General features: G+C 35.4%; 1 protein-coding gene across 1 annotated transcript; it reads right to left on the reverse strand.

Moving 5' to 3' along the window:
- Positions 1-9002: 9002 nt before the first annotated feature.
- LOC112029959 (3-hydroxy-3-methylglutaryl-coenzyme A reductase 1) lies at positions 9003-13175 on the reverse strand. Its single transcript, XM_024062637.2, has 4 exons — positions 11972-13175; positions 11210-11391; positions 9806-10152; positions 9003-9724 (listed from the first exon to the last, which is right to left on the reverse strand). The coding sequence occupies exons 1-4, from the start codon at positions 12931-12933 to the stop codon at positions 9482-9484; spliced, it is 1734 nt and encodes a 577-aa protein (XP_023918405.1). The 5' UTR covers positions 12934-13175; the 3' UTR covers positions 9003-9481.
- Between the last annotated feature and the right edge of the window lie 534 nt (positions 13176-13709).

Below are 13709 nucleotides of genomic sequence, written 5' to 3' on the forward strand. Positions count from 1 at the left end.
TGACGGATAAGTGTGGACACAAGGGTTTGGAGTTGCCACCTAGTTTTTGCAATGGTCTAGGAACCATATTTATAGCGTCTTTTTCGAGGAAGGATCTTTGATCTTACTACCAAAGTATGGGTTTGGAATTTACGTACATTCTTGGGAATGTATTAGGCACCCAAGATCGCCAAACCCTAAAGTTGGCCTCCCATTCTTGTGTCCTAGTCTTAACCTTATTAAAAACAAATTCAGCGCTTGTATCCTAACTCACACACACACTAGCATGCATCTAACATACAAACATGGCATCATTCATCCTAAAACACATATCTATCCATAAAGCAATAAAGAGCCAAACCACACACATATACAAACCTTAGCATGCATCTAACATGTGAAATCCTATCATACATCTCAAGGCAAGGCAGCAACCCCAGACATGGCAGTGAAGCAAATCATATCATAAATAAAAACATGACATCAACTTCATGCACATATATCAAGGAAGGATTAAACAATCAATATGCATGTTTATGTGAATGCGTAACTTACCTTACTTACCTTGTAGCACTTATGACATCATGAATGGGCATGTGAATGCATGTTCATGGCATTGAAGCAAAAAACACACACACACACACACACACACACACACACACACACACACACACACACACACACACACATAAAACCCTAATCTAGCATAAAATAACAACCAAACATGTGAACAAAGAAAAGGCGACTCAAAAGCATAGAAGAATGTTAAAACAGAGGCATATTAAGTAAAACAAACAAAGCAAAAGAAATAGGAAAATTCAAAATTAGGGTTTCTGGGCATGAGTATGTGTGTGCATACATAGGCCTGCGTATATAGGTCAGTTGTATGCGTACGCATACTTCGAGCCTGCATGCACATACAAAAGTATGTGTACGCAGACACACCTAAACCATAACCTAGAAACAGACAAATAGAAAAATAAAGCAAAAAGGAAAACCCTAATTCTAACAACCTAGCATGCTTATAAACACCAAACAAGCATAAGACTAAGCAAACATGTTATAACATAAACAAAACAAGAAAAACATATTAAACAGCAAAAGAAAGACTAAAAAAAGAAAGAAAGGTTGAAGCTTGATACCTCAAAAAGGAGTTCTCAAGTTTTGATTTTGACCATTCCCCTCAGTAAAATCTATCACAAGTCATTAAACAAGAGATTAGTAACATTAAACTAAAAGGATTGGGGCCAAAAAAGGTCACAATCAAATAATATTGACTTTAGGGAGTTTGGTGAAAAACTCCCTTTTGATTCACTATTTTCTAGTGAATCTTAGATTTTTCCCGTGGGATTTCTATGTGTTTTGAAAATGTACCATGTAAGGCTTTTTAGAGCATTCTCATCAAGAGTTGTAAAAATTTTAGCATTTAGCATCTAAAAAACTAAGCATTTGACACATCACTTTACAATACCCTTAATATCAAAACTTCTATTTTTTTACCATTTCATTTAAATATTATTTCTTTATTTTTTATTCATTTTTTATTCTCTCTCTCTCTCTCTTTCTCTCTCTCTCTGAGCAAAAAAAAAAAAAAAATTTATAACATCTTGTTATAGTGCGCTCATAAAAATGAGAGCTTACTGTAACAAGATGTCAAATTTTTTTCAGCATATGGCATCTTTGATGGAGTAGGTTTTTGTGGTTATAAATGCTAAAAATAGCATTTTAGCATTTATAAAACTCTTGATAAGAATGCTTTTATAGTTGAAAAAATGGGGTTTGGAATAGCTCACAGACGATGTGGGATTCATTCCAAACCTTAGCCATTATTGCAAAAAACTTACATTTTCCTTACTTTTGAAAACCCTAGCTACGTACGCATGCTTTGGCCTACGTATGTAGGCCGCTAGCCACGTATGTGGGCCGAGGGTCACTTTGGTCATTTATTTCCAAAAATAAATTTTTGTGCATTTAAAAAATTATATTTTCCATTTTAACGCTTTTCAAGTCAATTTGATATCTGATTGGGCACTAAACTAACCTTGGGCTTTAGAGTTTGAGCACCATTGGGGAACGGAGGCCCGAGTCGTAAGGGGTACAAAATGCGGTGTCTACAATAGGATCTGGTTTCCGTACACCCAAATCAGAATTTATTAGAACCTAGACTTTGGTCTTAACTTGCATTGAAGGCAGAAGGGAGATGATAGAGCAATTAGAGTTCACAAGCAACCACTTATCCTCATTAATCCAAACATTTTTACCATTACCAATGCACCAAACCATACCTTTTCGAATCACATCTCTAGCACTAATGATCTTCCAGTCATATAAGCCCGTAGTTGATTCCTTAGCATCTAGAATTAAGCAATTTGGGAAGAATCTAGCTTTGAAAACTCTATGATAAAGAGAGTCCGGGTTGTTTATCATCCGCCAAACCTATTTGGCCAACAAGGAGTCATTAAATTTTCCAATTTCTTTGAATCCCATGCCACCCACCTCTTTAGCTTCACATAATTTCTTCCAATTGACCTAGTGGACATTCCTAATATCACCACTACAACCCCACCAAAATTTGCGTATCAAAACCTCCAATTCTTTAATCAAGCCCTTCGGGAGTTTTAAAAAACTCATAGTATAGGTAGGGATGGCCTGAATAACTACCTTTATAAGAACTTCCCTTCCCACTTGTGAGAGAAACTTTTCCTTCCAGCCTTGTAATTTCTTCCACTCTCTCTCCTTAAGGTAATTGAAGTTTTGTTCCTTAGCTCGACCCACTAATGCTGGCAATCCCAAATGTTTCTCATATTGGCATATGGTTGAAACCCCCAGAAGTGATTGGATCTGAGATTGAAGATGTGCTTGAGTATTTGAGCTAAAGAAGATATTTGTCTTGTCATTAATTTTTTGTCCTAATCCTCTCTCATAGACAGCCAAGATCTCCAAAATTCTTTGACACTCTACTTCCGTAGCTTCACAAAAAAGTACGCTAGTATCTGCAAAAAAAAATAATGGGAAACTTGTGGCCTATTTCAACATATAGAAACACCTTTAATCTCTTCATCCACCTCAGCTATTTGTATTAACTTTGCAAACGGCATATAATAAGAACATATATGGGGATAATAGATCACCTTAGCATAAATCTCTTGAAGGTTTAATATTGCCAACAAGTTGACCATTCAGGAGAACTGTATAGGATATAGATTGCAAGCATGACATAATAATTTTGACCATCCTCTAATTAACACCCAGGCGGTTCATTATTTTCTCCAAAAACTCCCACTCCACCCAATTGTAGGCTTTGCTCATATCCAGCTTGAGAGCCATGTAGCCTAACTTCCTTATGGTCTTTCTTTTAAGATAGTGAAGGTTTTCAAATGCCACAAGGATGTTATTAGTGATAAGTTGCCCCAAAAGAATGTACTCTGATATACCCTTCAAAACCCGAAGTATATAAACTTATTAGTTGTTGTGATTTTTTTTTTTTTTGGTATATTGTGATTAATCATTTATGATATTGAGATATGCTTTAATTTTAAATGATTATTTTTAATGCAGTTACTTGTTAATTCTGAATTTATATTAAAAAAAAATATTTGTTTGATTTTTTATAGTTCAGATCAATTGGGTTAGTACTAAAATTTGTGTGTGTGTCTATATATATATATATATATATATATATATTTTTTTTTTTTGCTTTGATAAAATCTGATAATCATGTCGGGTTAGTGTCGACTTATATAATTGAATAGTTATGAGTTGACACGACACGAACCCAACATGCGAACACAAATTATCACCCCTAATTTTTATATTTATTTACCGGTACTTTTATGTTGACAAGGGAAATATATATTTGATTACTAAATGATTGTAGCGGCGTGAAACACAAACTTTGTATAAAAATAATATTTATAAATGTTTAATGTTAATAGTTGTATTTTTTTTTTTAGGTGAGGGCCACAAATTATAGCCAAACCTACACTTTTTTACGCTTTTTGGACTAATTGAATTATTAGTAGCCAAACTTCAAATATTTATATTAATATGTTTATTATCAAATAAATTTTATTTTAGGGAGAAATAGGAGGGGCATTGGGGCGAAGTTCCCAATGTGGTCCATCTCTAGTTGCAATTGTTAGGAAAGACATAAATTGTCATCGGGTTGAGACCTTTTATGAACAACTAGATGCTTATCTATAATTAAAAGAGAAATGTTAACAAGCACCGCACGATAAAATAGGAGGGGCATTGGGGCGAAGTTCCCAATGTGGTCTATCTCTAGTTGCAATTGTTAGGAAAGACATAAGTTGTCGTAGGGTTGAGACCTTTTATGAACAACTAGATGCTTGTCTATAATTAAAAGGGAAATGTTAACAAGCACCGTTTGGTGCTTGTTAAGATTTCTCTATATGGGTTCGACTTAATAAAAATGACAAAAAGTTATTAAAAGGGTTGTCAAAAAGAATAAAAAAAATACTAAAAAATTGTCAAAAATGACAAAAAACTACAAAAAGTAGATAAAAAGTTGCAAAAAAAGTTGTTGTTAACTAGCACCTTACAGTGCCCATTAACACAACCCTAATTAAAATACTACACATTATTATTACTATTTTAACTAGGACACTACATATTATTATTGTAAGTAATCATAACCCTCTCACAAAATCGCCATCTTTACCTGGGACCATTAATATGTACTCATTGTGTAAGGGATCTGATGGGATTGACGAACTCAACTTCTCTTGACGACCTCATTCAAACCAACGAGGCAATATTGATAGGCGGACTAACCAGGTGCCTTTGACGATATAAGTCACATTACTGATGAAGGAAAAGAACTCATTCAATACGGTCAAATAAATGTCTCGGACAGTTACAGGAACAGTTGTACAGACCGTTAGAAGCCCATCAAAGCTCACATCATTGACCATGAGACGTTACCAAAAGAAGCATTAAACCACCATAACAGTCACAATGGCTAGGGGCTATGGGAATGTATATATACAACCCTCCCAGCACCAACATGAGGTACGAAAAACACCTAGAAATACTTATTGTTGCATTACTATATTAAATTATTCTTTTGCAAAGAGCTTTCTTATACTTACTTTGGCATCGAAGACAATGTAGCAGACACCACACTGGTGACCATTTTTGAGGGAGCTATCACACCACTTCCACAGTTAGAGATACGAGAGTCTAGCTCCATTTGGACGCACTTACTTTGACTGATGAATTTGCACTTCATTAGGATCTAAAGCAATGAATTGGTTTGTATTATACTAGTAGCAAACACCACATAAACAAAGACTTATATAATATATTTGTTGTCAATAATATGATATAAGAATTTAATCGATCATATAGATATGTACACAATTTCTAACATTTATACACGGGTGAGATGACATAATATGATTATTATGAAGAAACATGGAGTATTAGACAAACTATGGCAAAATTATGACATCACAAATAACTTGACCAAAAAAAAAAACCTCTTATTGTTTTTTTTTTTTTTTTTTTGAGAATGAAAAAACCTCTTATAGTTGATGTTACTTCCTTCTTTTATAATAATGGAATAAACGAGAGATCATTACTTCAAGACCCACTAAATACATTGCTCTAAAATAATATGTAGTGTCCTAATTATAATAATATATAGTGTCCTGATTAAAATAGTAATAATAATAATAATAATAATGTGCAGTATCCTAATTATAGAAAAAACATTTATCAGTTCATAAAAGGTCTCAACCCTACAACGAGTTAGGTCTTTCCTAACAGTTGCAACTAGAGATGGATCACATTGGGACCTTGATCTCAATGCCCCCAAACTATTTTCTCCCCAAAGAAATTTTTTTTGATAATAAACATATTAATATAAATATTTGAAGTTTGGCTACTGGTAATTCAATTAGTCCAAAGAGTGTAAAAAAAAGGTCGGATTGCCTATAATTTTTGGCCCTCAAAGAAAAAAAAGATTTTTAAAATTAAACATTTTAAAATATTATTTTCTACAAAATTGGTGCTTCACGCAGTTGAAATCATTTAGTAAACAAAATATATATTTTTTAAAGTTTGGATATTTGAGTCTTAAGGATTGACATTTGGGGTTTTTGTTTTGTTTGTTATATATATATATATATATGCAAGAACCAAATTTGAATTCCTAGCCCAAAATATGAATGGATTTAGGCCCAAAAAGCCTAAGACAATGAATTTGTAGAGAAATGGGTTAGAAAAATTGGGCTTTAGTTAATCAAACAACAAGTTAAGTAAGTTGATGACAAAAGAGTGAAAATAGACAAGTTTGAACTGAAGAAAAAATGTCCTCGACGAAATTCGAGGAGACTGGTTCTTAAATAATGCTCTCAAATATGATTACAAGTCTGGTTTTAGATTGCTACAGTGTTTCTTCCTTAATGTTTCAATCCCCTAGTCTCGTTGCCCCCTCCTTTTTTTATACTGTCTTTCCTTTTTATCCCTATCTTCCACGTGCATGCCAGATGGTTGGTGTTAATACTTGTTCTATCAGCACTCCCCATAAGTCTTCACGTAGTAGTTGTAAGGCTGAAATTCACTGTTCAGGTATCACCTCCACATTAATACGGCCAGGGAGTTAGCTGCAATATATTTAATGCGGAGATAGCTGTTTTCTCCTTAGATATTTTAAGACACTTCCCTGTCCTGAGCTCCCATAGTGCTTATCCGTATCAATTGAGTTTTTCTGTGACGTTCCTCCGATCGACAAACTACCTTTACGGACCTCGGCCTCGGTTAGTTGAGGAGTCTCTTATCCTTGGCACAACCCCCTGGGCCGTTATGATCTAAACTAACTTCTCCGTTTGCCAACATGGGTTCCTTTGACAACGTTTACTCTCCCTCGGAAGCCTTCAGTCCTTGGCTTAGGCCTTAGGTCCATTATATGCATAAATAATGGGCTCCGGAGCCCAATGTCCCTACAATATATATGGGTTGAGTTCAAGTTAAATTTAGTGTAATTTTAAATAGTGTTACACTATTCAATATTTTTAATTGGATACGAATTTTGACAAATTCATCGTTAGATTACATTATTTTCGTATATTCTTTATACTTGCAAAATTTCAAGATGATCAAAGATTAATAGCCATGTCATTAATCAATTGTTTAAATTTAAATTTTTGTTGTTTAAAATAATGTATAAAAGATAAGTTTATAGAGTAAACGGTACACAACATCTGATTAGCATAAAAATTGGCATATATGTTAAGAATGTATAGAATATGTAATCTAACGATGAGATTTTTAAAATATGAATTTAATAACAACTTATCGAGTAGTCTAACATTACTTAGAATTACACTATGTATAACTTGCCATATATATTGAAAATCTCTCTGTTGGATTACACATTCTATATGTTTTTAATATACACACCAATTTTCATGCCAATCAGATGTTGAAATTTTGCATAAACTCATTTTTATGCATTATTTTAAATTACGAAAAATTGAATTTAAATAATTGATTGGTGATATGAGTATTGATCTTTGATTACTTTGAAATTTTACAAGTATGAAGAATATACGGAAATAATATAATTCAATGGTGGATTTGTCAAAAATCACATTCAATAAAAAAATAAGTAATATAATATTACTGAAAGTTATACCAATTTGAACTCAACTATCTCTCTCTCTCTCTCTCACACATACACATATAACCCCCCCCCCCCACCCCCAAAAAACCAAAAAAAAAAAAAAAAAACAAATGTCATGCCCTTAAGACTCAAATATCCAAACTTTAAAAAAATAATATATTTTGATTACTAAAAGATTTTAACTGCGAGAAACACTGATTTTGTAGAAAATAATATTTAAAATATTTAATTTTATATATATATATATTTTTTTAATCCTTTGAGGAGGGCCACACATTATAGGCACAAGCGGACACTTTTTATAACTCTTTGAACTAATTGAATTACTAGTAGCCAAACTTCAAATATTTATATTAATATATTTATTATCAAATAAATTTTAATTTGGGGAATAAATAGGTGGGGGGTATTGGGCCAAGGTCCTCATCTCTTGTTGCAAGTGTTAGGAAAGGCACAACTCGTTGTAGGTTTGAGACCTTTTATGAACAGATAGACGTTTTTTCTATAATTAGGATACTACACATTATTATTACTATTTTAAATAGTACACTACATATTATTATAGCATGTAACATCACCTTCACAATATCACCATCTTTATCTGGGACCATTAATATGTACTCATTGTGTAAGGGTTCTAAAGCAATGAATTCGTTTATATTCCACAAGTAGCAAATACCAACGTAAACAACAACACATATAATATATTCATTGTCAATAATACGATATAAGAATTTAATCAATCCTATAGATATGTACAGCATTTCCAACATTTATACACAAAAGAAATGACATAATATGATTATTATGAAGAAATAGAGTATTAGAAAAAAAAAGTATTGCAACATTATAACATCACCTCATAGGACACATATATAAAAAAAAGTATTGCAACATTAATTTTTTATAAGTTTTTTTTTTTAATCCTTTTTGACAACTCTTTTAATAATTTTTTGTCCTTTTTTTAAGTAGGACACATATATAAAAATCTTAACAAGCATCGCGCAGTTCTTATGTTGTAAATGGGGTAATTCCCTTTTCTGTACTTCGAAAGAATAGTGTGAGGCAGTGAGGTCAAGTTAGTGCAGACTGGTTTGTTTGTGAAAGTTGGGTAGTCTTGTGTACAAGTTGTGTTCCAGGTGCTTATTTGGTAGTCAGTTGAAAGTTCCCAGTTCTTGGCTGAAACAACAAAAAAAAGTCTCTGCTTAATAAAGTTCAGAGAGAGAGAGAGAGAGGTGGGTACCTGGCTTTAATATATGGGTAATTCTTACATGCTCCAAGAGCAATCTGACACAAGCAGCAAGAGATATTGCAATGGCGCAGAAAATTACAATAAGTCCAGTATACAGAGGCAAATAAAATAAGTACATGGCAGTAACCAAAATAGAAAATCTATTCTTCTAATCAATTTCTGGGGAGGCGCCATTGTTTTGTACTAGTTGACAGTAGGAAAAACATAAAGACCACGAGTCTAGTAAGGAGCAAAGAGGCCAGCTGGTCCCCCGCTACAAGCATTTAATTTCAAATGACAACAAACACGGAACAGAGACTAAAGCGACAATTGAGGACACAAACACAGACCACTTATTTTGGTGGGGGCGCTTTTAAGCTCACGGGGTCGCCAGGATATGAAATCATACTATCAGAGAGAGAGCAATACAACTAGACCTTATCTCCCCCAATTCCTACATTAACATCCTTTACACTTATGAAAGCAAATGCAATATCACATGGGCACCAACTGCTTAATTTTGCTTTGCTCTTCCCCCACCTGGCTTCTATTCATCTCTCCTCCCAGCCTATTTTTCCTTCTATTTCTAGTTCATTTCAATTGCTGGGGCCGCCTTTTTTTCTTCAAGATGATATTTTGGTCACGTCCCTGCTGGATCGGTTGTATTTCATGTGACTCCTGACAAGCTGCCCAGCTGCAATGGCAGACATCAGGGAGAGCTCCCCTGCCAAAACAGCACCAGCTACAATGGTGGCTAAGAGCCTTGAGTTTGATCCTGGGGACTCTTTGCTTGCACCCTTCACACCAAGCAAATTTAAGCAAGCTGACTGAGAAGCAAGTTGAGTCCCACCTCCAATGGTACCAACCTGACAGAAACATAAATCAAATAAGCCATCAAGTTTATAATCAATAATTCAATTAATTATAACTAGGGAATTCCAGATTACCTCAATAGAAGGCATAGTCACAGAGACGTGAAGATCCTTCCCATCATTGATGGCCTCAATCATGGTGATGCAGTGAGAACTCTCAATATTTTGTGCCGGATCTTGGCCAGTGGCAATAAAGATTGCAGAAACAATGTTGCTGGCATGGGCATTAAATCCACCAAGAGCACCGGCGACTGCAGAACCAGCAAGGTTTTTAAGCATGTTGAGCTCTACCAGGGCTGCTACATTGGTTTTCAATACCTTCTTCACCACCTCTTCCTTGATTATTGCTTCACAAACAACAGATTTTCCACGTCCTTCAATCCAATTTACAGCAGCAGGTTTCTTGTCCGAACAAAAATTTCCTGGTCAATTACGTAACGCGTAAATAATAAGAGACTGAACTGATATTGCCAAGCTCGATTCTTTTATTTATTTTTAAAAAAGAGATTTACACAATGAATATGGTTTCTTTAAAATATAAATAAATTGGCCTAGCCTTAGGAAATTAACTCAAATACATCCATATGAAAAGAGAGATCTATATAGTCAGCAAGTACAATGGAATTACTTTCTTATTCCATTTTGTTAAATTTCTCTAACATCTCTAATAAGACAACTGCTTATAAAGAGGGGTCCAAATGAAATGAACTTCTTAAAAAGAATTGCAGCATGATGTTGAAAGAGAAAATATTTTAAAATTCGTTCACAATTGAGGGGCCAAAGTTGATGCTAATAATTCACCAAGTATGCACATGATATGGTGCTTAAACAAATAATAGAGTTATTTTCAAGATAAAAATGAAGGGATCCAAAAATAAAACAAGTGCTGTCATGTGGGAGAATCTGCTTTTGCATACATATTAATTACTGAAATAGCAAACCTGATATTTTACTGCAACTAGAAGTCTACAATTTTTTACTCATAGAAACAACAACTAAACCTTAATCCAAAAATTTTACGGTCAACTGTGGATTTCTATAGTAAAACCATTCATAATAAAGTAAAAAAATTTTATGCTGGCCGTCAACCTAACCATAGTAAATAATACCAAAAAAAAAGTTAGAATAAAAGATAGAGCTCAAACAATAAGCTGGTGTTAAAAGTTTTAAACATTTTGAAAGACAGTACCGACATAGATGAGGATAATGAACCCAAACTTATTAGTCCATCGAATTAATACATATCTAATTTGAAGCATGTCAAATCAGTTGAATTCACAATTTCTTATGGACTGATGTTGACAAATATCCATGGTAATGAAATTTAAACATCAATTCAAGACAGAAGATAAATCCATTATTGGGGGGTAAAACAAGCCCAAGAAATAGCTTACTCATAGCAGTAAATTATATCCAGCCTAAACCAGTTACTAAAAGTAAATTCTCAGCTTTTATAGTAGCAAAGAGCATGGAACTCACCGGAGATGCCAATTACATCCATGTCAGGGAAATCAGTTTGAAGAAAATCAAGAACATTTTGAACCCCTTTCGACACCATGTTCATTCCCATCGCATCACCTGTGCTGCAGGTAAATCTCATATACAGATTCTTCCCAGCGAGAGAGCAATGAATACTTTGTAACCTTGCAAATCTACTCGACCTGCAATCAATTACACCAATGTCACTGTCACTGAAAAACTTTTTTTTTTTATCCTTTTTTGAGAATCCTATCACTGAACAACCTTAAAATCAATACTCCCTTCAATTGCTATGAAAAGGGGCTCTTCTTTTAATAGTATTAATTATTAGTAGGATCAGATAAACCACCAGCTTTCACTCAAATACTTTTTTCTTGAGAAACAAACACACAGACACACACAAGGGAGAAAGGGGTTCTAACTTTCACTCAAATATTCTCTCCTCTTGGACACAGAATTGTAAAATTATGATTACCTAACAGTAATAATTTTTCTCAGAACAGAACCAAAAGAATAAAACAAAAACCACTGACAAAGCCAAGCCATCACCGAAGACGTGTCCATGTATTTAAACCTATCAACGTCATCGTTCTTCAATTAAAACAGAGGGCAACAAAAAATACAGACAAATTAAAATCAAAGTCAAACAAAAAAACCATAAAGAAAGACAACTAAGCAAGAATCAAATTAAATCAAGTCAGAATACGAGTAGCAAATGAAAATCCAGTGTTAAAATAAACATGACCAGACAGAAAAACAGACCTATTGAAAACAACAGACAAAGCATCGAAATTGACTGGATCTTCCACGAAGAACTTCAACTCTGAAGCTCTTTTAGCAGATGCGAACCTCACCACTGGTGCTCTCGTCATTCCGTCCCTCAACAACGTGCTAGTGGCCCCACCTGACACGTGAATGGCTTTGCACCCACGGTTTGTGCTAGCCACAAGGCACCCTTCGGTTGTAGCCATGGGCACCGAGTACTCGAACCCATCGAGCAACAAGGGTCCCGCAATACCCACCGGAATTTGAACATACCCAATTGGCATTTCGCAACACTGGCCCAGAATCGAAGCGTAATCGAACCCTTCTAGAGGCAAACCCTGGACTGACCGACCTGTGATTCTCTGCATCGCTTCCCGCCGAATCGAGGCGGCTCGTTTACAGTCACCGAGCTGTGATTCTAGCGAGTGCGAAGCGATTTTGCCGACGAGGACCGATTTGACGATCTCCTCGTCTTCTTCGGAGGAGAGAGTTGAAATCAACGGTTCAGGATGGTGTGGTGCCGGTTGTGGTTGTTGCGGTGGTGTACGGCGGGGATCTTGTTCGTCGTCGATGAGGAAGTTGTGGTGGTTGTCGAGGTCCCACGCGTCGTGAGAGGCGCGTGAGATGAAGGACTGGACGAAGTCGATGCCGAAGAAACCGAGGAGGTAGATGAAGGAAGCAATGAGGGAAACAATGGCGGCGATCTCCGGGAGCGTGACGAGGTGGAGGGGCGTAGAGTTTCGGATCTTGTCGCGCCACCGGTGGAGCAAGTAGTACGCCACCGAGAAGAAGAGCGTGAAGAACACGGCGTTCGTCAAGTAGAGTGGCAAAGGCAACGCGTCCGATGCTTTTGGGGTTGACGGTTTGTTTGGTTGTTGGCGGCGGCGGGTCCCTCTGTCGTGTATGGTGGTGGCGAGAGGCCGTTGTGGCGGCTTCGGGGCCCGCTGGCTGATATCCATTTTATTCACCAGCTGAGAAAAACAAAGTGAGTTTATTTTTTTTTTTTTTTTCTCTCTCTCTCTCTCTCTCTTTATATAGTTTTTTTTTATATACTTTTAAGTAAATAAATTTTGAAAAAACATTAGGAAATTTAAATTTAACAGAAACAGAGTGGAGAGAGGAGAGTGGAGAGGCACAGTGCGTGAAGTGGCGCACAAGAGGGCGTGACTCGTGAGTTTTAGGCTTGGCGAAGGTATAGGACTTGAGTTGGTTTAAATAGAGTGCGCGGGTGTCGACTCTACACGTGTGAGATACTGTCCACGAAGCAGACATTGGCCTCCCTCACAGCTCACTTTCCACCACTTTGCACGTGCTTCCTCCTTTAGCTCATTCGCTACCAAATAAAAATAAGTAATGTTAGGTTAACATATTTTCGAACAACAAATCACACGGGTAAGTTATTACTTATTCAAATTTAGGTCTAAAAATTTAGGTCTAATGATCTATTCTAAAGTAAAATTTATATCTTGTATGAAAAAAAAAATGATATGTTAGTTAGGGAATTTGTTGGGGGCATAGTACTTCTCTTTAAAAAATATTAATGAAAAATTATAAGAGCACACTCATTTTCACAACCATCCGATGTAGTTGATTGTGAATGCCCAAGCCCTAGGGCAATGGTAAGGATGTATTTGATGTTTTATTAAATAATGCTTCTATACATTTTTAAAAATAAAGTCAAACTGTACATATATGTCCAAAAAAAACACACATAGCCATAATGAATCTGTGTGTA

This window comes from Quercus suber, unplaced genomic scaffold (assembly GCF_002906115.3).
Source record: "Quercus suber isolate HL8 unplaced genomic scaffold, Cork oak 2.0 scaffold_60, whole genome shotgun sequence".
NCBI lineage: Eukaryota > Viridiplantae > Streptophyta > Magnoliopsida > Fagales > Fagaceae > Quercus > Quercus suber.